Source organism: Sabethes cyaneus, chromosome 2 (genome assembly GCF_943734655.1).
Source record: "Sabethes cyaneus chromosome 2, idSabCyanKW18_F2, whole genome shotgun sequence".
In the NCBI taxonomy this organism is placed as follows: domain Eukaryota; kingdom Metazoa; phylum Arthropoda; class Insecta; order Diptera; family Culicidae; genus Sabethes; species Sabethes cyaneus.
Window position 1 is genome coordinate 26,510,636 of NC_071354.1, and position 24,992 is coordinate 26,535,627.

Consider the following 24,992-nt stretch of genomic DNA (forward strand, 5'->3'; position numbering starts at 1 on the left):
AGGAAATTGGCGACGAGTGGCCCAAGACCAAGTTGAATGGAGACGAGTGCTTGAAACAGCACGAGCCACCCCGGCTCTATGCTGAAGAAGAAGATGAAAATTGTTGCCCGGGACAACAAGAAGAAATGGAAGCCCGGAAAACCGGGAAAGCTATTATCATCCAAAAAAGAAGTAAATTACAATTCCGTTTCGTTTGCATTTCTGAACATCGACACAAGGATCGAAGTTCGTATCGTGGGCTTAGAAGCGAGTAGCCACACCGTTGCAAACCAAGGTTTTTTTCAAGAAGATCCACGAAAGCGAGGTGAAACATGTCACACTTGCCGATAGGAAGTGAGCAATCGTCGAAAGACAGGACCCCAGTGTGATCCAATGCTACAATGACCAGTCCTTTGTTGTGGCAACAAAACGACAGCCATAGTAAATAACGCTCAAACAAGGCCTCTGTTATCTGATGCAACCGAAAGTGGTCACTCTGCTGGCCGGTCGGAGCCACAAGGCACATGGGTGGTATCAGATATTCGACCACCGGAACTTGAACGCGATTTCCCGAATAAGCGGAGTGAAGGCAACCTGCGAGTATTGCAAAGATAAAAGCTCCCGTACACACTTGCCACGGAATTCAAACCGAGCACCAAAGCGCCATATGACCTGATGCATACGGTCAGGAAAGATGATGACGGAGAGTGTCATCCGTTAACGAAATCCGGGATTTTTTCAGTTAATCGATTACTTTTTAAGCGGCCAATAATCAACATCGATTAATCGAAATAATCGATTGATTATAACCTTTACGTCTTGTAACGGGGCGGGATGGGTTTTGGCGCAGGGAGCACCTTCACTTGAGCGCCAGGCAAGGATTAACTTGCCGTGAATGAGCGTGTTTAGCGATACAATCCCGGTCCGGCTAGAATAACTCAGGGCAGGTCCAGCAAACGCTCAACTAACGAACGAAATGCCGACGAAACGAATCCGTTCGGCCGACTCAACAGGGGGCAAGAGCAACTATCGGCTAGTGCAGTGTCCCCTAGGCGTCCTACACTAACCTACCGGGGGCTAACTCGCGAACCGATCTGAGGGGGGGAGCATATTCGGGGACTCACACTTTCCGAGGACACATATCGTAGCAAACACCATTTCGAGGGCTAACAGATCTTCATTTACACGTTTGGCTTAATCTAGTGGTTAGTTTTCTTCAGTTTTTCTTACGGCCTGCTGCTTCTTGTCGACGAAAGGTCTCTGATGTTCCGATGAACAGGTGACTGTGATAGACTAGCGGTTTCGTAGACCGCTTACAGATAGCCCGTACCAGATACGGGATGGGTGACAAATGGTGAATCGAATGTTTTAGTAACGATTGCTTATGTGGTGAGTATAGCATACGGTTGGCTCTTCGGCGATCGGTTGCTACGATCGATGGTGTATAGGGCCACGGATCGGATCACGCACTCATGGTCGACACGTGTTAAGGACACGTTACCGACTGACGACGGTCGCAATCTCAAGCCCTAAGGGAAGACCTCCGTTTGAACGAGGGTGCTGGTGGTCTTTTGCTTCGTTCCACTAGGTAATCTAACCTCGCTTTAGCGCCTATATTTTCAACCCGTGTTTTTTCCACTTTACTTCTACTTATTGTATCTTTTCCGAATACTAGTTTACTTCACTTTTCGTCTTCTCATGTATCACTTTGCGTCTTCTAATTTCTAGCTCTTTCCAATCTTGCGTGTCGTCTCTTAGGTGGTTGTCTTAAAAATCGCTCATTCCCCAGACTGATTTGCCTGTCAAGCACAGGACTTTACGACGGGACCGACGATTCAGCTTCGGCTAGTCTCGCCAGGTTCCATCCGGTTGGCATTAGCAGGGTTTGTTTACTGTCGCGGTACCCTAACCTTTTTTCGGGGATAACGGCAAGTAACGCGAACAGGCTTTTAGTGAAGGTTGTGTGTGGGATTGGACAATAGGGTTTGTTACCTTATTTATTTTGTAACCTCGTACAGTCCCCGACACCAAAAAATAGCTTTGCGTCCCGTAGTACTGTCCACGAGTGTTTTGGAATGTGCAGTCAGACTTAGGCTAGTTACATAGAAATCGAGGAGACGGCATTTTTTGTTTTTTGTATAGAAAAAGATGAAGGGTATTACTCAGTCTTCTAAAAATTCCTCACAAAATTCCGTGTCTGACAGACTGACAAATTTCCAGTTATCTTTTGACGGTGGCACGGTTAATACCTAGATTAAGTTTAGTTTGGTTTTTAGGCTTCAGCGTGGTATTTAAACCGACCTACTGCGTGCAAACTGGATGATTAAAAGCAAAGCCTTGGGGTTAAACATCCTTTCTAAGGTTTGACCCATCTTTATCGACAGACTTCACAGCGAGCTATTAGAGTACAAGACAGTTACGGGGCTATTGCAATCAATCCTACTGACTCTATCTAGGAGCACCGCCTAGCTGAGATTTGAACATACGACTACTGGTTTCTTAGATCAGCATCGTATCTCGAAACCAACGAACTGACTGATTGCGTGTGGTTAATTTAGAAGGTAAGCGACTGCCACTGTAATAATTAAATTTGTTGGAAATTGTCAAACAATAAAATTTTAAATAATCCGGCATAATCGATCGGCCAGTTAATCGATTATCTAATAATCGGAACATAAAGCAATCGATTAAAAATTAATCGATTATTTTAGCGGATAATCGATTAGTTCGATTAATCGAGAAGTAATCGGACATCACTAGTAATGAATAATTCCTGTCCTGTTGGTAAGCAAAGGCTCGGTTACTGTTTTTCAGAATCGAAGTAAACGAAACCGCAGGTGTAGGTATAAGATTGTTTTACCCTGCCTGGGAAGCAAAAGAGCGCTTCCATGTGATTGGCTGATTCGTTTGTTTTTGACAATGCCTATCATTTATGCTTTTTTCAATAGTGGTTTGATAAATTATTTATACATTTTCTATATTAATCAATTTTCTATATTAATCAATTTTTAGAAAAAATTTCATCGATTGATGCATAAATCTCTAAAATCCATTGAAAAATAGCTGAGTTATAAGCGTGCAAATCACAACCACTTTTCGTTACATTCTCATTTCTCGTACTTCTAAAGTGCACCCCAATATAGGAAACAAAAACGTAGTTTTCCGTTCAAAAGCTGTAAATCTGTAAGGTGTTTGACCCTTGGGATTGATAGCGACAAGTATAGAAGCTGGAGGCCCCACTCCAGGGGGGTGTATCCAATTACAAGTGGCAACTTTTCAACGCCAATGAATTATATTAATTTAACTTTACATTTATGAAAGTTTTTGGAGCGTCTTAGTAGAATACGAAACTTGGAAATTAAATAAAAAAACATTATCCAATTTAAATCTACTAGGTATATATATTTAATTCTTGACAGATACGTATTTCGCCTACGACTTGCAGGCTTCCTCAGTGTCTGTTTTCGAACTTTATGATAGGGTTATTTTCGGATGTAAGGCGAAAAAGATGGATCTATTATCTGATCCAATTAACGTACATATTCTTACGCTTTATTTCATTTGTCATTACACCTTTGAACTCTGACAGTATGTTAACTAGTCTTCTTCTTAAATGGAGTCAAATTATGAAAAGCCATTATATCTAAAATGAAGTTGAATTTTGGATACACATAACGCTATATAATGTACGGTGTTGCTATTGTATGAATTCTTCTATATATATATATGTATACGATCGAAGTGATTTAGATAAACTCATCCGGTTCACGGGGTGCGTCCAGATCGCGGTAGTGAATCACTGCCGGTGCCATTCTGGAACGATTTCAATAGATCGGGGTGTAAACAAGATATGATAAACCGCAGGAAAGGTGTGTGGTTTTGGTGTGGCAACAGTACGTAACGTAATCGAAACAGTTTTCGGATTCTAGAGCTCACGACAAATCAAACAAAGTATTTCCTATTGTTCGCCCTAGTTTATTACACGCAATTAGAGGTTAGGTAGTCGGGTCGTCGAATACAATTTGTCCTGAATGAAGAGTCCTAGCCTTTCAAACTAAAGAAGTTCGGAAAGTTCGTCAAAGCTCCTAGAACACTTAGCGCGCATGTTTCAAAGAAAGCTGTCGTTAAAATTGGGCATATCCAAATCGCTGTACGCTACTATGGGCCTGCGAGTTTGTGTCGTCGATTCTCTGGAAAGTGTAACGGGGTCGAATAGAAACTCTTTAGAAGGGGGCTTCTAGAAGGTAAAAATACTGTTTCTTTTTGGTTTAGACCATTAGATCAGTAGCATCGGGATTGAAACTACTCGTCTAACGAGTCAATGGAAGAAGGCGTGCGAAGCAGAGCAAATGTACTAATTCAGTTTGGAAATTTCACGTTTTCCCAAATTTCTAAACTGCATTTGTTACACTACTTACTATGAAAAGCTCATGATAAAAAAGAAGGAAGGAGAAGGTTAAATAAACAATATATTCTACTTACCGTCCACCACGCCCGTATCCCGGACGGCCGCGACCAGTTGGTGCCATCATTGGCGGTGCATATGGGGCATACATCGGAGCATACCCGTGGGACATTCCGTACGCGGAACGATAGCTGCAAAACAAATTAGGTTAGTTAAAAAATAAGAAAAAAAATTCGCTCATCTTACCCAGCCGACGGTGGTGGCGCTTCGACCGGCGCCTTCTTGGTATTACCCGGATGTTCGGGTAACTGGGGTCGCTTGGTGTCCTTAAGATAGTTGTTAAAGTATTCGACCTCCTTGCGTACTTCGTCGACCTTCTCACCATGCTTGTTGAAGATGTGCTTGCGTACGAAATCTGGTCCCTTGAACTTCTTTCCGGACAGTGGACAGAGCCACTTGTCCTTGGCTAACTCCTGCGTGTTAGCCTGAATGAACTTTTCCACCTCGGCTTCGGCATCTTTTGCGCCCATTTTCTTCAGTTCCTCTTCATCCAGTTCGGAGACGCGAGCAAGGAAGGATCCCATTTTGCCCTCGAACGTGCGAATGTATTCCTGAATTTCATTGGAGCTTACTTTGTTCTGCGGCATAGGACCACGGGCGTGGATGATTCCACAGCGGTTGGGCATTTCATCCTCGTACGGATACTCGCAGTGATTGTAGAAATCGACCGAATGGACCACTCGCAGGTACAGAATAAGTTTGTCCAGAACCTCAATCAACTGGGCGTCACGTTCAACCATTTCACCGTCGATGCCTTTGTTGTTCTCCGAAGAAAGCCCAAGCAACTCGTCCTCTTCGGCGGAAGCTTCCTCGATCAGGTAATCGGTGATGTTTTGCAGCACAGGGTTTCTAGAGTTCAGTCCAAAGAACTCGCCATTTCGTTCGCCGTTATCGCTGTCCGGTTCTTTCCACAGATTGGCTTTATCATCTAAGTTATGAGTGATTTTAGCGCAAAGCTTGATATCGCTTCGAACTATCGTCTTGTGGCAGGTGATTCCGTTGATCGGACGAACACGTCTGCTCAAGTCTTTGTTCACGATTGCACCCAATTCGCAGTCCCGCAGGCGAATGTTGTTAAGGTTCCAGCAAATTTCCTTGATATTCACGTCTCGACGGAATGTCACCCAACCACGGCGGAACCATCTTCTCTCTAGCAACGGATCGGCAATGGCAACTCGCAGGAAGCCATTGTAGCGCTTGCACATCGCTTCCACTTCGGCTTTCGTAATCGACGGCGCTAAATTGCGAAGGAAAATAGAGCTGGTTCTATGCAGCGCACGAGGAGCTACTGCAGTGGTGTTTTCTTTGATCAAATCGATAGTCTCTGCACGTTCTGCGTCCTGTTCGCCTTCGGTTTCTTTGTTCGCAAGCTCCTGCTGTTCACTGTTCTCGGTTTGCTTTTCTGGTTGTTCTTTTTCCGCGCTGGCCTCAGGCTCCTGTGTAGCACCAGCAGCCTCTTCAGTATCCATTTTTCCATCGGCTTCCTCCGAGTCTTTATTTTCTGTCTCCACTTCATCCTCGCCGGCGCTCTTGTGCCCGTTGCTCTTAGCGCGTTCTTCCCGTGTTTCGGGCAATGGCGGAGTGTTTGCTGCCTCCTCCGGTTCTGCTGTTTTTTCTTCATCCTCGTCGTCCTTCTTTTCCTTTTCTTTTTCATCTTCTGAATCACTGGAGCTACTGGACGACGAAGAGGACGAACTGGAGCCCGAATCCGAGCGGCTTCTCTTTCTGCGACCCTTCTTTCTCGAAGACGAATCATCTTCCGGCTCGGGTTCCTGTTCTTTAGCCGAGTCAGGCTCTGGTTCTCTTTCCGGTTCCGGTTCATTTTCGACGGGTGCTGGCTTCGGTGGTACTATGGGCTCCTCATCGTCCCACTCGCCACCACCAATCACGTCCTTCTCCGGATCAATCGGCTTCTCCATCGGCGTGGGCTCGGAATAGTCAAACTTCTCCTCCTTAATACTAAATTTCTCCTTCTTAATCCCGTCGTCCAGTGGTTCTCGTTTGACCTCGAACCTAGGCTTCGGTAATGTTACAACAACCGGTTCAGGCGGTTTTTCGTCCAACGCCTTGAGATCCTCCTCGGTACCTCCTTCCAGCTTAATAACCACCGTATCGAGCAAGCGAAGCAACGGCTCCGAATTGGACGTGTCCACCGAAACCTTAGTGACCTCTTTCGCTTCCAGAAGTTCGCAGAAAACATCGCAGCGTTTCTGTTTGGGACAAAAAAAAACGAACATTAGCCTTCAATATCATGACAGGATTAAATTGACCTACCTTTAGGAAACCCAATTGCTCTTCCTTTCGCCGCATCGATTCCTCCGGATGGTATTTGATCTTGAACCTGGCCGGAAAAAGAACATTTAAAAGGAAACAAGAAAAAGACGAAAATAACATCTCATTACTGAATGTGTCAACAAAAAAAAAGGGAGGGCGTAAAAAGTTTAACAGACAAGCAATCAAGTTTTAATAAATAAACTTAATATTCACAGCTTCAAGAGGGCAATCTTACCCAGCTGCCAGTTTCATAGTAGGTCATAGAGTTCAATAACAGTTAACAAGTTAACAATGCTAACAAGAATCATTTGGTCATTTGGTCAATCACTGGCAGATTTGCGTTATAGTTTGTTACCCATTATTCTAGAAAAATTGTAAATACCTCTCCGACTCTGTCTCATTTGAACGACTCATTTGCTCGCCAGGCGTTCGATAGTGGCTAGGCCTTAAAGTCCCTAAACAAGACAACGCGCGAGGGGCACTTTAACGGGTTTAAAAGTTACGCGAAAGTGGGGGAAAACTCTAAGCCGGCATATGACGGTGAAGAATAGAAAGGCATTGTGTGTGTGCATGATAAGCACGGCACCGCTCGAAAGCTGTACCCATTTCCTAGCGCTGTCAAGGAGAAGAATTGTTATTAAATAATTATATATGTACAATGATAAAATCCGCTGCTGCTGGGTGCCCCGCAGATGTCATGCATGTTGGAATGCAGGCGCACAACCATCCGATGTAACTACGCGCACACATCCTAAAATCCAGGGCTGATAGCCAGCGAGGTACGCAAAAAAAACCCGATTTAATCCACCTGGTAGTGGAAGGACCCCAACTTACTTATTATTTGAGATACAAATCGACATAACATCGGAACATAATTCAATTGTTTCTTTTTGTTTGACTTTCATTTAATGCCAAAATCCTTGAAGTCAGTTCAGTGGTTTAAAAATTAATCATTTTTAAAGTAGGAAAGTTTTTGGTCTGCCATATCGAAAAATTTTCAGTTTATCCAATTACCATTCATCGCACCAGACACTCTTTCCCTTCTCTTTCTGAGGCTTATCAACTTCGCTGCAGCTAGAGGAATGGTTATCTGTAGTACCTATTTTGCACGATGGAACACTCGGAAGCACACCTGAAAACATGCTCTCAGATCAACCACATTCTGGTTGATGGCCGGCACTTTTTTGATGTCGCAGACATGCGATCCTTCCGGGGACCAACCGTCGACTCAGACCACTATTTTGTAGTAAGCAAGATTCGTGTCCGCTTATCCAATGTATTCAAATCGAGACCAACGACTAAACATTCGGCGGTTATCAGCGGAAGGGGTTGCTGCAGAGTGCTTTCGGAAAACTGATGCGCGGATCGGCGAATAAATTGAAAAGAATCCGAACGAGCAGTGGAAGCACATCCACGATGCAATCAGTAGTTTTAATTCTAGTGAGTAGCTTGACGCAGACTGCCAACGGGTGACTGATGAGAAGAATCGAGTCAGAAGTCACATATTGGCTGTAACTGAGACACGCCAGCGCAGAGAGAGATACCGAGATGCTAGTAGAGCTGTCGAAAAGAGACTTCACCGCCGTAAGAAACGCCAGCACTGGGATCGCGTTCTTGGGGAGACGGAGAATTGTTTCGAAAAGGCACGATACGACAAGCTTCTTCAAAACGATCAACGAAATAAGAAACCCGACTGTGCCAACTCCTGTTCTGCCCGTGTAAAATGTTCCCCTAGCGACAAATCCTCGATAAACTTCAGGAATTCAACTCACAAACACACAATTTGTTTATAGACTGCAAGGCAGCATACGATTCGGTTAAACGAAATTAACTGTAACATTAACTTGTACATGATTTTCCAATGAGACTGACTAGGCTTGTTTCGTTTCCGTACACAAAAATTGAACATACGTGCACGCCATTCTTGGATGTGTTTCAATTCGCCACTCGCTCCTGTTTTCCAGTGTACACTTACATGCAGATCAGGGACCCGCACGATCATCACCTGTCGGCAAGTACATGAGAACATTTAATTCGCTTCAAAGTTGGAAATTTTCAACTTTTGGTGCTTATATCAATAGCTTATTATCTTACTTCTTGGCCTGCGATGGAGTTTATCAAAATGATGATTATTTTTCCTCTACTTCCAACGTTTCGATTTCCTTTACATTTGACATCCGTTTTAGTAAGCAATTTGACTGTGGAGCCAAAAAAAACTCCGTGACTAAAGACTGTCCCAGTCCAACCTTTGCATCCAAATTTTTGTAAAAATGAAATACAAGTGTAGGAAATTCTATTTTTAATCGATTTTTCGATTTCTATTATCGAAGCTGACGCACCTTCTTGCGAACATTCTTAAGTTTCAGCACAGACTTGTTAGCGACAAGTTTTGACCCATGTTTCCTAAGATGTGCGACTTTGCGGGCAATTGGGAGGTTCTTTGGAATGAATTTTACATCGATTTCGCGTAATGGCAAGACACTAAACCTGACCAGAAGACAACAAAATCCTTCCGGCTACAGATTATCGGTAGTAGCTGTTTTTGTAAACGCTCCTTAACGTACACTTCGCTGATCATCGAAGCATTTATAAGGGACGGTTGCAAACGGTTACTGCAGCAACAAATAGCCTACCAGACTGCCTGATCTAATACTTGCCCTTCTCGCACCGTAGAATACTGTGGCCCTGGCGAGGATTTAAATTGAAATTCTCATATGTTTCGTCGTCCATTATTATGCGCAACGAATTCGGAGCAATCATCGTATCGTACAGCTTTTGTACTCTAGATATGATCGATGCTTCTTGTTTTAGGGTCCGCTTTGGTTCCATATTTCCATTTTTAAAAAGCACATCAATTCGAGTGTAAAAACTGTCGAGGTATTACTTCACTTAATTTGCCCTATAATATGCTCATTCGTATCCTGTTCTGTAGACTGAGACCGTTAGCGGAGCCCTTCGACGACACGTACTAAGCTGGTTTTCGTGAAAGTCGTTCATCAACGGATCAGATATTTAGCCTATGTCAGTTACTACCAGTTACTACCTATGTCAGTTAAGTACCGGAAATGTTTATGGACTTGCAAGCAGCATACGATTCAGTGCGGCGTAAGCGGAGCATTGCTTTTCTGTGCAACGACATGGAGGGAAACTTGATTACCGAACGATCGGAGGTGGCTAGGCGTTGGAAACAACACTTCGATGTATTGTTGAATGGTAAACAAGGAGCAGTCAACAGAAATATGATAATTGAGAATGATGGACAAGTGGATCTACCAACTTTAGACGTAGTCAAATAAGCAGCGAGAGGGCTGAAAAACAAAGCGGATGGAGAAGACGGCATCTCCGCCGAATTTTTAAAAATCGGGAGCGAACGGCTGTATTGTGCAATCCATCAGGATATACTAAAGTTATAGACTGAGGAGAAACTATCTACGGACTGATTGGATGGTCTCATATGTCCTATTTACAAAAAGGGTCATCGAATCGAATGCAGCAATTATCGCGACATTACTCTCCTCAATTCTGCATACAAAATTCTCTCCCGCATTCTGTTTCTTAGACTGAGGCCGTTGCAGGAAACCTTTGTTGGCAAATACCTGCGCGGTTTTCGAGAGGGACGCTCCACGACGGCCGAATGTTTACCTTGCGACAAATTTAATGGTTCAAAATCAAGCGTCAGAATCAGAATAGTGAAACATCGGACTCGTTTGTGACGTTAGACGGTTTGAAGCAACGTGAAGCAGCGTTGCATTGGAAGGTGCTATTCGAAGGGCAGGCGTGCAGAGAAGCGGTACCATCATCACGAAATCTCATATGCTCATACGTTTGCGGACAATATCGATATCATCGGTGTTAACCATAGAGCTGTGGAAGAAGTAAACACGCATCTTAAGGAGGAAGCTGCGAGAATAGGGCTCATCAGAAATTCTACCAAAACAAAGTATATGGTGGCTGGTAGAGAGCAGGGTAGCCTTTGGGTGTTGGAACTACGGTGGTTATAGATGGAGATACCTTTGAAGTGGTCGACGAATATGTTTACCTTGGTACGTTAGTGACATGTGACAACGATTTGAGCCGTGAAGTAGAAAGGCGAATAGCGGCTGCCAACAGGGCTTTCTACGGATTACGTAGCCAGCTGAGGTCCAGAAACCTGCAACTCTGTACAAAACTCGCGCTCTATAAGACGCCAATTTCCCGATGGTACTCTACGGCCACGAAGCGTGGACGTTGAAAGGGACGACCGACGACCTCTTGGTGTTTTTTAGCGTAAGATCCGGCGATCAATTCTTGGCGGCATGTTAGACACAAGACACAAGAATGTGGCGCAGGTCCATGAATCATGAAATACCAAGTATACAAAGATGCGGATAATGTGAAACGACTAAAACACGGCAGGCAACAATGGGCTCACCACGTAGCAAGACTCCGGGTAGACTCCGTACCCGTTGGATGTTAGGGGCTGTTAGGGGCGACTGGAGAGCGGCAACTCAAGACCGAGGATCCTGAATTCGGCATGGATTCGATAAGCAAATTGTCATCGAAAAGTACGTGACACTTGATGGTTCAAAGTCAAACGTTGAGATAGGGGGCGACACATCGGACTCGTTTGTGACGTCAAATGGATTGAAGCAAGGTGAGGGGCTATCGAATTTGCTATTCAACATTGCATTGGAAGAGCAGGCTTGCAAAGAAGCGCTACCATCATCAGGAAATCTCAAATGCCCCTAGAGTTCGCGAATGACATCGATATCATCGGTGTTAACCGTAGAGCTGTAGAAAAAGTGTACGCGCATCTTTAGGAGGAAGCTGCGAGGATAAGGCTTATCATAAACTCTGCCAAAACGAAGCATATGATGGCTGGTAGAGAGCGTGATAGCTCTTCGGATGTTGGAACGTTAGTGACACATGACGATGTGAGCCGTCAAGTAAAAAGGCAGCTGCTATCAATAGGGCCTTCTACGGACTACGCCAGCTGAAGTTCTGTAGCCTACAACTTCGTACCTAAACTTGCGCTCTATAAGGTGCTAATTCTCCCGACGGTACTCTACGGCCATGAAGCGTCGACTTTGAAAGAGAGCGGTCGGTGATCTCTTGATGCGATCAATTCTTGGTGGCATATTAGAAAATAGAGTGGCGCATGAACCACGAAATTTACCAACGTATATACAAAGATGCGGATAATATGAAGCGAATAAAACACGGCAAGCTACAGTGGGTTAGCCGGATGCCGGTTGAGACCAGTGAAAGCCATATTCTGCAGAGAACCCAACAGGAGCGAGTGTTAGGGGCGACTGGAGAGTGGCAGCCAAAGAAAGACCGAGAAGCGGGGGGACGACTCTTAACTTCGGCCCATATTCGGTAGCCGGATTGTCACCGAAAAAGTAAGTAATGTGTCTTTACACAATTACTCTTAACTTTCAAACTAATCCTCTGATAAAAAAAACAATGAATAGTGATCTATGAGGCTAGATTATCTGTCAAACAAGACTAATAGCGCAGAAATCGGTTTCCACATCTCTGAGAAACGTTCGACTAATTGACACTTTCAAAAAGCACATTTTTAAGCAGAGCTTTTGAACCGCCTGATCATTTCAAAATTCAAACTATTGAAAAACGAACATGACCACTCACTCCAACGACAAGTTCTCAGACAGGCGGAGGAGATACCGCACCGATCCGTATGTACGGTTAGTAAAGTCTGCCATACATATGTACCACTTCTGCTAGACCTTGAGAACTGATCGAGGTACGTAGAAATTTGCGGTTCAGAGGTTCTGGAAATGGAAAGATCCTTGAAGAACAGTCATTCAAGCCGAAGCTGAATGAAGACGGAACTCCAGCGATTGTGGATGTATTGAAGGACCGAAAAGCCAAAGCAAAAATCATCCTTCTACTGGATGCGGTAAATTACGTACATGTGAGGGAAGCTACTTCTGTGAAGGACGCCTGATTGGAAGCAGCGTCGGACTGTTCGAGAAAATTAATAACATCCGCAACTACCAGCGATTCGAAGGAATCGTTCATCAACGGTATCATAGAAACGGTACACCAGGTATGAGGAAGTGGTTTTACAATCAGCGATGAGTGGATCGAAACTCTACTACTAGCCGGATTGCCTGAAGAACACTGAGCAATTATAATGGCGCCCGAGAATTCCAGACTGGCAATTACCGGAGGCATCATAGAACGCATACGTCGGTAACAGGCCGTGGAAGAAACCAATCAAGAAGAACGTAGAACCGACTCCGTCATCCAGCAAAGGACCAAAATATAGGCGGTCCTTTGCTGAATGCCATGAATTTGGCCAGATTGCGAAGAAATCTTTTTACTGTCCTTCCAAGACGGGTAATGTGTGGTGTATGGTGCTTGCCCCATTCGAGGAAGACGACAATGACTGGAATTTTGATTCAGGTGCTTCTTATCACTTTATCAAGTCCGTGATCGTCAAAGAGTATCGGTTTCTTCTCAGCAATTCTTCCTCCATAGATCCACAAACATCCAAGTGAACGACTTCCGACAGATCTGATGCTCGTGATCGCGACTTGCTGAAAGACAAGCGTGTTTGCTTGCCCATAGCACATATCTTCCATTTTTCGCTCATCCTGGAAGACGAATCACACTCCACTCCGGAAATTATGCCCCATCTCTGCACTCTCTAGAGTTGAACACACCAGGACTTCTGACGTCTGCAGCTGATCCAGCTTGAACAGGTCACGTTTCCTACTTCCAGTGGTCATCATTTCCCCATCCGGGTTTACAGCTTTAATGCCATCCTTGCTGAACGCATCCATATGACCACGCTTAACAATCTGATTCACTGAAAGTAAAGCTGTCAAAAGTTCTGGAATCACCTGCACACCAATGACCACGATAAGATCATCTGGACAGCAATTAGGCTTCAATTGCAGGCTTCCTTTGGCGATTTTTCTAATTGCTCAATGGTAAACGGCAACAACTGCATCCTTTTCGTTAGACGAGGTCTCTATCACACAAAGAAGAAAACGCAAACGATATCGAAGCTGATGAACCGATAGAAGACAACGAATCAAGCACTGATAAAGATTACGACGACCCAGCAAGGAACGTAATCATCCCTGCGCTTCCCCCGGACTGGGATGCTTGGACTGGTAGGGCAAAAACTAGATCTGAGACTAATTAATACATGGGTGTGGTATAGTTTAAATGCGTAAAGCACTCGAGTACTAATCGAGAAATTCTGGGTTGGAGTCCCAGTGCCACGAACTAAAACCAATATATTTTTAGCCGCAGATCGAAACTTGCCCAGTATTCAGCCTAACATTTTTCGCACCAAACGCTCCTCTGCTTTAATCAAAAAAGAGTTTACGTTCGACCGCGAAAAAGTCAGTACCAGTAAAAACAAAAATCTTTCAATCCACCAGAGTCGCTGGTGTTGAAGAGAAGCGGAAGGGAGTGCTATTTGAGAGGCGTTAAAAGATTTTTCTCTTCGAGCAAAGGATTACCCTCCGATCAATTTTCATCTAACCAATCCGAGCTTGATACCAACGAGGGTACTGGGAAGAAACTGCGATCGTCTTGAACCTGAAGCATGCGCACGGGCTATCAGCCAGACGCCAACCATTGGCCAACAGAAATACACGATATGCATCCGAAAACCTTATAGGACCAAAAGCGAAACTCTGGAAGGACGCGTTCGACGACGAGAAAGTCTTTGATTGAGAACGATACATGGGACTAGGTTGAACTGCTGCCGAACCGCATGAACATTGATTACAAGTGGATATTCGAAACGAAGGAGTGCAAAAAGGCGAGCGTAGTACGTCACAAGGCTGGACTAGTGGCTGAAGGATTCACGGAGAAGTTCGGCGTAAACTTTGATGAGGTGTACGCTCCCATCGTCAAGCAAGTGACTCTCTGGACGCCATTACCATTCGCTTATGTGCGCAAAACGGCGCTGCCACCTGCCCAAGTTTGTTCGATTTGTGAAGATGAATAGAAATTTGTTGAATGCAAAGGATAAACAATACTTTGCACAAATCTTCACAAACTTTCCATACGGCAACTCATACGGGATGGATGAACCGGCCAGATTACACCATAGGAGATCCAAACAGAGTATGCATGCTAAAAAATTGTATGGACTCAAGTAATCCGCTCGTGTCTGGAACCAAACTAGCTGTGCAGTTTTCCGGGAGATGGGATTCAAACCACAGCGGATTCATGTTTCTACATCCGAAAGAAATGTAACACGTTTGCCGTAACGTAAAGCATTTTCTAGGTATCGAGATCAAGAGGAGCTATTTTCACAAAGCCGTTGTGACACACACGATTGAAGACGTTATGCGAGAAGATAGTACTGCAAGATATTGTCGAGCAACAAGCAGTTAACTATCCCATTATTGACATTTTAGGGCCAGTTTTATATTGAATCATATACCCACCTTTTGGGGACAAACAAGGTTAATATTCATACCGAAAACTGGAAAGAGTGACAGAACGCTCCCGAAAGCTTTTAAGTTAGCTAATCTGACTTCCTTATTTTTTAAAAGCTAGGGAAAAAATTGTCGATTACAAAAATCCCAGATAAATTTTGACCTATTGACTGTTGAGATCTTAAAAAATGCTTTTATATGATAAAAAAAATGTCACTTTTTAGTAACCAGCACCAAAAAAAGTGACCAAGTCACTAAAAAGTGACTCGTTATCAACCTTGGACTAGAAGTGTGCACGCGAGTTTCATCACCATCCTCATGGTTTTCTGTTGACTAATAGCATGGAGAGACAGCATGGAAACGAACACTCTCGACGATTTTACCCAATAATATCTTACCATTCCTCATCCTTGTGAGCCACAAAGAATTCATTCAATTGCTGTCGCCTGAATTCCAGCTTGTATTCATTGTGCTTCTGAATTGCTTCGGAATCCGAAATGGTATCGTCCTGGATTGCCAAAAATTGTTTCAGCGACATCATGCAAGGCTGTGTTTGCATATCAGCGGAAGATTGCGGTTCTCTACGAAGAGTGATTTGACTTTTAGTGATTCTAGTTAATTAAAATCCAAACATGTTCGGATATATTTACCTTTGATGCATAGGGGCTTGATGCCCGTATCCAGCACTGGGATGCATGCTAAAATGGTCATGGCCATAGCCGTACATTCCATAACCATCATGACCTAAAAGTTGTTAAAATTTGCAATAACATTTACCCATTTGTAAAACGTGATAATTTGCACAATCAACACTCACCACCATATCGCTGCCTTCCGTCGTCACCCCAACCGTCACCGCGCATACGCTTCATCGGGGGACCTTCCCGGGACGGCGAGTATCCACGATCCCTTGGCGGAGGCCGATAGTCACGGTAATCCTGTCTTGGCCTGCCGCTGAAATTATAGGTAACAATTAAAAACTAAGATTCTACCGCTCATTAGATGAGCGAGCACTTACCGTTCAGCCCAGTCATCCCGACCACGGGACCGATCCGATCGATCCACACCCCGGGGATAGCTGTCTCCGCCAGCACTGCGTTCACCACGAAACTTATCCCGACGCTTACGGTCGTACTCATCGTCAGAGTCTGCCATCTTTTACTCAATTCGCACCGCTACAAAAGAGAAACATAACCTCAATCAGTCAATGACTTTTCACTTGAAACATTATGGCTTTGTTCGTATAAAATTCCTAAATGGGCCTAATAGTTATGCTTAAGAACTTAATTTTAGTGAATCCAACACACTTAACATCGGCATTATTACTGTAGGTAACAGAAGTCAGCTTAATCGCGACAATTTTTCACATTTTTAAGATTTTAACACATCGTAAAATCCTCAATTGTCAGCAGTAAAATACATGGCATACAATATAAAACTGATTAAAATACCAACCAATATAAAATGAGAACAGAACTGCACGATTTACTTACTGTTTTACGCAGAAAAACAGATTTTTCACTATTGCTAAGGACGCGTCTGCAAAACTTTCTCCTTTCACTCTTTTTTATACAAGGTGCTGTTCGGCAGTGTTGCCACCTAAATTTGAAAACCTTCTTGGAAGTACTGTCAAACTCAAAAGTTCAAAGTACAATGATTATACAAAGGTGAGATCTGCCAATTGATGCCAAGGGGTTTCTCAGAATACTGTAAGGAAAAGAAATGCGTAGTAATCAGAGATCACTTCTGTAATCTCAACTCGCAATGACGGCACCGCACGACCTCTTTTCCACTTACAGAACTGCCCGTAGCTGAATGCGTGAAAATTATTTCCGACATGTTTCTGTCTTTTGCACTCTTTAACAAATCGCTATTCTGCTTCACGCATACTTGACACTAATGTAGGTGTCTCCACTGCGGCGCCGTCATAGCGAATATATACCGTGTACCCCCGTTGGTAGGACCTTCTTTAATCTGAACATTTTTAATCTGTACCCCGGTGGTATGAATGCGTTCACATTAAAAACCGATCAAGCGTCACACAAAAATTGACGTTAAAGTTCACCGGTAAATTAAAAAAAAGCAAAAAATCTTAATGTGTTTCCTCTTGCTCAGGAGCGTTGGCAATATAACTCATATGCAACTTTCCTCTCTCCAGCACTCAAAATAGACCATTTTAGTCGAAACTGCCGAGCCAATTTCGTCTTATACAAACCGAACCTTTAGAATTCGCGCATGTTTGAAATGTTTTCAAAACGTTTGTTTTCGTCAAATCAAATTAACAAGTTCATAGGGTGCGCGTCTTGCGCGTGTGTGAAAATGAATAGAGTTACCAAATATTCATATTAAAAATGAACTCGCCCAATCTGAACGAGCTGTTTTTTATATTAGCGGGGGTTGAGTGTATACGTATCTTTTCTTAGGTAATCATAAGGGGTCGGTAAGCCGTTTTTATGTTAGGCGACTTGAAACCAAGGGCATGGTGTGTTGCTATCTCTTTCTCATGTAGGAGTGAAGGGAGCAACTTTCAAATGGTCCTCGGTAAAGGAGAATTCCCAGTCAATTTTTTGGTTCCTGTCAAAATTAACATTTTGGTACCTATGCGTTGAACATCGAAAATGTATGAATTTGACAGCCACTTCACCCCGTAGCTTGGAACGAGCCGAACTGTGGCGATACGGTACCTAAAGTGCCGAACTGCAGGATTGGTTAAATTCATGATAATCTGATAGATCTGGCAACCGTGCGAAATGATTTTGACAGCTGGCAGTGCTCCCATTTCAATAATTTGCGAATAAAAAACAAAGAGATTCTTTTAATCGAGCAAAAAAAATATGCGTTACAATTTTCCACGCAAAAATATGTGAAAAGAAACACAAAATGGAAAGATTTTTTTGCTGATTTTCGGAAATTTTATTGTTCGAATTTCCATTTCTGTTTCATGCTAGAAGTGCTGACACTCCGTACGCTCATTTTTGGAGTTTTTCAGGCTGTAGTGCCAACAGACAATTCATTTTAAAAAAAAAAGCCCACACATTATTTTTTCGCCCCTCGATTTTTCAAGCCAATTTCAAAGGGATGGGTGACAAACATTTTAAAAATACACTGAAATCGCTTATTACGCGGTTTGTTTATTACGCGACTTTTTTACGCGAATTGCGGAATTTACGCGTTTTTTACGCGAATTTCGGAATTTACGCGGTTGTTTACGCGATTTTGATTTACGCAGAACGTATCTTTCGCGTAAAAAGCGACTTGAGTGTCACTTGCAAAGACCTAACTGCCCAAGTAACCAGTAAGCACTAAACATTTGTCCTATGACAACATTGTATAAGCATACAGAACTACGATTAAAAGCTTATTATTCTTTATATACTTCTGTAGAGCTTATATAACGCCAAAAAGGCGAAATAGCGAGTTATTAAAATGCTACGCCGCAAGCATTTAATAAACGTTATTAGTGTTTGTTTGAGGCTTCATCAAAATGTCACTTTGCCTACATTATCGACGTATCGAAAAAATATCGACGGCATATCGTTAACTTTTTATTCGGTCGGTGAAAAACCAAAACAAAAAGGACAACACAAAAAGTAATTTCTTGCATTTACGCCGGCGGATTTTTTTGCGGGATAGTTTTATTAGTTTTATTTATGTGGATAAATGCGGGACATTTGTTAAACTTCTGAATAATGTTACCTCCTAGACAGGGCTCGAACCGGAGCCAATCCTGCAACCTCATTCGTTTCCTTGCGCCTTTGCTATCTCAACCACAGCTGATATAAGAGAGCGGGTTGAAATTAATCATATTTAAAGCACTGACGAACTGAAATGACACATAGAAGAAAATCCTTTAAAAACCATCGTCCTACAGATTTTGCGCACACTAGCACCCTCTGTTATGCATGTCGCGGAGTAGCTTGCATTTGCACGGTTTTATGCTGTAGGGTTTTTACATTTGAATGGTTTTATACTGAAATCTCGAAGCAACACTCGCGCGCCGCGTTGTGGTCATGTTGCGAAACATGCTTTTTTGAAAAATGAGTGGTTTTTGATTGGACGATGGAATTTACGCGAGTGTCTCGTCTGTTTGTCTGTGTATAAAGCTTGGTGCTTTTCCTTCTCATATCATTACTACCTGTCATGCAAAACTAATGGAGTAGAAAAAGACAGCATACATTAAGTGGAAAAGAGCAGAAATATTCGCTTTAGAAAAGCTACATAAGAAGTCAAACACAAGCCCTTTATTAACACTTACGGCTTGTTTTAATGCATTTGTCTATATGCATTGTTTTGTATCATTATATGCGCAAATAATGCTTTCTTTAATGTTGATTTGCGTCAATGCTTTTATGCATTAACAGTGTCAATATAAGTTTTATAAACATTAAGATTGTTTATATACAGCAGTTTAGCACCAGGCATGCTTATTTATTCTCAATATTCGGTTTTGGGTTAATGCTTATGGTTACTTGGGTGATAGAGCATTTGTTTTTTAACCTGTGTTAGTTCCAACCAGACCACTGAATAAACACAAATTTTTGGAAGAAATAACAAACGTTTTCGTGTTATCAGTGTATCCAGCTTTCCATGAGCGATAATGGCGGCTATTGAGCACAAGTGATGGGCACAATCTTTTTACATTCATTGCAGGAGCGTCTAGTTCGCCCTGACGGAGTTACTATGGAAACATTCTTGATTGTTTGTTGTTCGAGTGTAAAAATGTAAACATTGTTTAATTTTGCAGATCAGCTGAAGAGGAACATAATCGAACCTTACCCCCCATTATCTGAGGTCGAAAAGTGGTCATCTCTTACTATGATAAAAATATAAAAATAACTTTCTGTATTAGAAAATATAGACATTGTTTCTTCGGCAAAATTGTAAACAATGTAAAAACAAGCAACTTTGCTGAAGGAATAAAATTTTTATCTCTGCCGAGTGCAGAACTGTAAAGCATTTTCTTTAAAAGTTCTTTAAAAATTAGTTTTTCATACTTAGCTTTTCTTAGACGCGTTTTACAAGAATACATTGTTCTAGGCAGTTATCAAAACACTAAAAACACACGTTTGTGCAGAAGATCGCAAATCTTTTGGACCTTTATTTGCTAAGTTATCGCATATTCAAGCTTTACTTTTCCATTTCTCGACGAGCCTATGGGGTAAAATGGGGCAAGGGGATTTATGAAATCCTTTATGCTTGCTGAACTCTCATATGGACACTTGGGGACCAGCGGCACCTTTAAAAGTTTAGAGTACTTTACCTAAGCTTTAAGGTGAACCAGTGATTTCTAAATGCACTTGCCCCAGTTTTCCTCACAGGCTCATGAAGATATGGAAAAGTAAAGCCTGAATATGCGATAATTTAGCTAGTAAGTAGAGGGAAGTTGTGTATAGCCGGACAGGCCTCTATGCCCGGACACCCCAAAGAACAATCACGGCAGCACTTAAAAGAGCAGGTGTGGAATAAGTGTTGTGTAGTAGCATCCAATGCTGAATAAGCGATTTTGCTGAAGTACGTGTTGTTTAAACGTAATATCCAATATATTTTCTAGCTTAAAGGCTACCATAAAAATGCCATAACAGTGCATTACAGCCAGCCATTATAGAGAGCAAGTCTGGAATAATAGTGAAATAAGGGTGGAATGAGCGTTACGTAAATGTAACCGACGCTAATCGGACCGGTAGTCCTCTACAGACTTGCGACAGCAACTTTGCTTACGGAAGACAGGCATGTATGGTACAGTATTTGAATGAAAGGTGTAGCGGACTATTTTTGACGGAATACAAATGGATCGCAGAGGGTGGCTTATGAACCACGAGTGGCAGGCACCACTTGGAGAGAACCCCATCGTACACCTGGTGAAAGTTGGGAGACTACGGTGAGTCGGCCACACTGCAAGGATGCCGGACAACTGTGCAGTGAAATCCGTTCTCTTCAAGAACCTCACCGGCACCAGGAATAAAGGGACCCAACGTGCTAGATGGCTCGACCAGGGGAAAGCCGACTTGCGTGTGTCGAGACACGCAGCGAATTGGCGACGAATAACCTTGGACCGAGTACAATGGAGAGGAATTCTTGATACGGTAAGAGCCACCCCGGCATGCATTCAATTGTAAGAACAAACAAATTAAAATAGAATGATAAAAATTAAAATTGTTTTCATAATATTCAGAACTTTGCCATACGAAATGAATTGTTATACGCAAGCAGAAAGAAAGAAAAGAATGTTTGCTTCTCACTTTCAGTGATTTTCCAAAGAACTGACGCATCTGCATGGTGTATGTTGCGCTCAACTCACAACGTGCACGCTAAGGGGATGCATATGATATGAAAAGCCCCGGTATAACCGCGGATTGTGACTATAGTAGTCACGTGAACTCGAACTGAGTACGACTCTTCGGAAAAGTTCAAAAGCACGACTCGAACCAAACGGCAAAGGCATTAATTTTGCAACATTTGTTAATACATATTCATTAATTAAGCTGAAATCTGCACAGCAAGTTCCCTTGGGAAATGATCCAAATTTGCCACTAAGCATTGTACTTTAACAGCGCCATTCTTTTCGAGGTTATTGGATCAGCTACCGTTGTTGCATCAACACAGCTTATGAACAAGTGGGAAAACCGCCCAAGACACCGTTGATCGAATTAGGAACAATAGTTAGGGGGAATTTCTATCTGAAATGGGTTGATCTCAGCACAATTTAAGAAAGAAGTCAATGAATTATATTAACTTGCATTTTAGAGGTCACACAGTTAGTCATTTTATTAGAGCGACCGTTGTTGTTGGCGTGTATTTCGAAACGTGAGATCACCTGGGATCGCCCGTTAGGTCCTTCGGTTCGTGTTGTAAAAACACAGTTCTGTACTCACGGAGATTTATCTGTCTGGTGGAACTGTTTCATGTCTATGATGTCATATGGGACTAGTTAGTTTTCGTACTGCATTTTAATGACGCATATTTATTACGCTCGGCGACCGGCGACTTGTTTTGCAATCACGGAATTGTACGACATTGGGTGCGACCTTCAGCCGCACTTCTTGGCGAATGTGTGCCGCTAAAACAAGTCAGACTTCAATCCTGAATGAAGTGATTGACTTTAAATTAATTCTTATACTGCATTTCATATTTCATCAAAAAATATCCGATATCCCTTCGAAAGGTCCATGAGGAGGAGGAGGATCACAACTGCACGAGCAGATTGCAAACAGGTTTCAGCGAACGGTATTCCGAGAACCGGCGATGTCATCAAATTCCAGCAGCATTGATCCGTGAGGTAGCTCATTAGAAAGGCGAATGCACATTGAACAAATGCAGATTAGCTTTGCAGGTAGCCAGTGTGAGTTAGAGAATATGCGACGGTCGTTCAGAAACCTGCATCTGATAAGCATCAGCCGCATCCCGCCCCGGGCGTGGGGAAGCCGGTCCCCGCAATCTCGGCTTGATCTCGTAGATCAGACACGATTTTTTTTCAACGCCGAGTAAAGAACGCTTGAACAAGAGAACTTCGCAACCGACGACGGCGATGAGGAGAGCGAATGGGCTGGCGTTTTCCGATGTGTAAGTGTACCTCGCACTTCGCGCGAGCTTTTCGGCGGATGAGAGTCTGGACCTTGTTTATGTTTTAAAACATGATTTCAACACTGCAACCAGCTCAGTTACTATTTGCACATTGGCGCGCGCGAAAGTTCCTTAAGCGCTCTCGATCGGAGAATCAGAAGTGTAATCTCGAACAAATAAGAAAAAACGAGCGACTCGTTAACGACAGTTTGTGAAGTGTTCGCACATTGTTATGGCGCAGCGGGGCCGTTAGGTGGAGTTAACGTGTGAAATCCTTCCGAGGTTGCGTGTAGAACAGTAAACGCCAAAGGTGCGCACTAGCGTAGAAGCGTGAAAGTGTCGAAGTTCCGCAACGTTCTGTGTCCAACCAACATGACTTTACGATATATGGAGAGAATCCTGCTCTTTGTTCTGCTAGCGGTGGTCGCAGTTCCTGGACAGCAGTATACCGGCGTGAAATGTAATTAAATTTATGTTTGTTGCGTGATTTGATTTTTTTGTTGCTGTTGTTTTTTTTTGTGGCGTTTCTTCTGACATTTTGATATATAATAAGGAAGCGGTGCGGAGCGTCTGGATGAGAATTACTGCTCCGGCTGGTTGATTAGCAGAAGAGGAATGGTATTCTGAATCGTCATGGGAACAAATCATCCAACCGGAAAGTTTTAGTTGATTCATTCCATCTGTCAGATGGTGATCTTGATAAGATTTATTACTTCCTGGAAGCATTGGGTTCTTTATTACAAAATACCCGAGAGGTTGAAAGTTTTGCAATACATTTTGATATTGGATTTAAAAACAAAGCAATTATTATCAAATTAAAAGCATTCGATTTGAAATTTTAAATGAAGGCTGCCCCAATCTTGGGGTTTCGGTTGATCGAACCGATGCGATTCGCGCGACACAACGCAATCAGTCATGGCTTGATGGTTGATGAGCAATAAATGGTTCTCGAAAAGGTTTCTCGCTTGCCGTGATTGCAATGCATTCAAGTCGTCAGCCGCGATCAGTAAGCAGCACAAAGCACAATCCACTCACCGACCACTGGCGCTGATCTGCGTCATCATGCGACTTTTTTGTTGTTGTTGTTGTTGTTGGGTTTGGGTGCGCAAATTGCGAAGCGGGCGTTGATGCGAAACGGACAAACGGGATATATATTATAGTGGCCGAAATGCAGAGCGATTGTAGGTAGCAATTTGTGGCTTCATTCAAAATTCTTCCAAGTGTGTTAACTAGTGAATTAGAGAAACGTGATTAGACAAGCGCAGAATTGTGATTATCGTCTGTTGCAAATTGAATTGGACTGCGTGAAACCGAAGACTCCACAATAAGTTAATTATGGGGTCTTCGGTGAAACCCTATATTCAAATGAAATGTAGATTAATCATCATCATCATCATTTATAAAAAGCTGTTTTTGAGTTAGATAGTACCGTTGTATACTGGTAGTTAATTTTCGAGTTTTCCCATAGATAGAATAAAAATGTATGGGAATTCGAACAAACAAAAGATATTTATACTATTTGCTCAGGCCTCAACTCGTTCAAAACTTAATAACTCATGCATCGAATAGTGAAAATGGTGCATACAATTACAAACGGTAACAGTCCTCACGGAGAGGAAAATACCCAGTTTGTTTCAAACAATATGATAGTTGTTTTAAGTCTCAATAAAATATTTTTTAACAACCTAAAAATATTGTAGTTTCAAACAACAAATGTATTTGAATTTAAAGTAAGATATTTTCAATTCTGAATTTATCATTGCAATTGCATTGATATGAAATATTAATTTTGTGATTTCAATTGTATATTTCATTTGGAAATGTCGTTAATAAAATTAATAGTGGAATTGAATCGTGAAAAATTATTCTTCAGTTTCAAGTTTCGTATTCCACTAAGACGCTCAAAAAACTAGAGACGAATTAGAACAAAAGTAATAAGAAGAAAAACTCAAGGACTTGTCGATCAGCTTCTTTTAGTGCTCATGGTTCATGGCCGTAAAGGGCACTGAGAGAATTAAGATTATGTATAGTGCCAGTTTCGTGCGAATTTGTAAACTAGTGCATCTCCTTGCTTCAGTCCATCCAACGTCAGGAAAGCGACTGAGATCACCTGCTAAGGTCATTTTGGTGCCTGATGTTGACTAGTTCAACTATTTTACTCGCAAAACCACGTTCTAGCATTATCTTCCACACCTCATTTCGTTTGACGGAATCGTATGCAGCCTTACAGTCCATAGACAGATGATAAATCTGCAAGTTTTACTCCCGCAATTTGTCCAGTAATACTGATGCAGGGTAAATAT

General features: G+C 42.6%; 2 protein-coding genes across 5 annotated transcripts in view; one reads left to right on the forward strand and one right to left on the reverse strand.

The window, feature by feature from the left end:
• Positions 1-3,529: 3,529 nt before the first annotated feature.
• Positions 3,530-16,712, reverse strand: LOC128738970 (serrate RNA effector molecule homolog). Of its 4 annotated transcripts, none has more exons than XM_053834495.1 (9): positions 16,623-16,712; positions 16,148-16,304; positions 15,947-16,083; positions 15,780-15,873; positions 15,528-15,710; positions 6,719-6,785; positions 4,631-6,654; positions 4,462-4,575; positions 3,530-3,792 (listed from the first exon to the last, which is right to left on the reverse strand). In XM_053834495.1, the coding sequence occupies exons 2-9, from the start codon at positions 16,282-16,284 to the stop codon at positions 3,726-3,728; spliced, it is 2,823 nt and encodes a 940-aa protein (XP_053690470.1). In that variant the 5' UTR covers positions 16,285-16,304; positions 16,623-16,712; the 3' UTR covers positions 3,530-3,725. The 4 variants fall into 4 exon arrangements, with proteins under 4 accessions (XP_053690470.1, XP_053690468.1, XP_053690469.1 ...); XM_053834493.1 differs by having other exon boundaries at positions 3,530-4,169; XM_053834494.1 differs by lacking the exon at positions 16,623-16,712 and adding an exon at positions 16,437-16,541 and having other exon boundaries at positions 3,530-4,169.
• A 6,359-nt stretch (positions 16,713-23,071) lies between these two features.
• LOC128733930 (protein piccolo-like) overlaps positions 23,072-24,992 on the forward strand; it is a 52,972-nt gene continuing 51,051 nt past the window's right edge. The window contains exon 1 of the mRNA XM_053827806.1: positions 23,072-23,149. Coding sequence (XP_053683781.1) covers positions 23,077-23,149 — 73 coding nt within the window. The 5' untranslated portion in view covers positions 23,072-23,076. The remainder of the gene's footprint in view (positions 23,150-24,992) is intronic.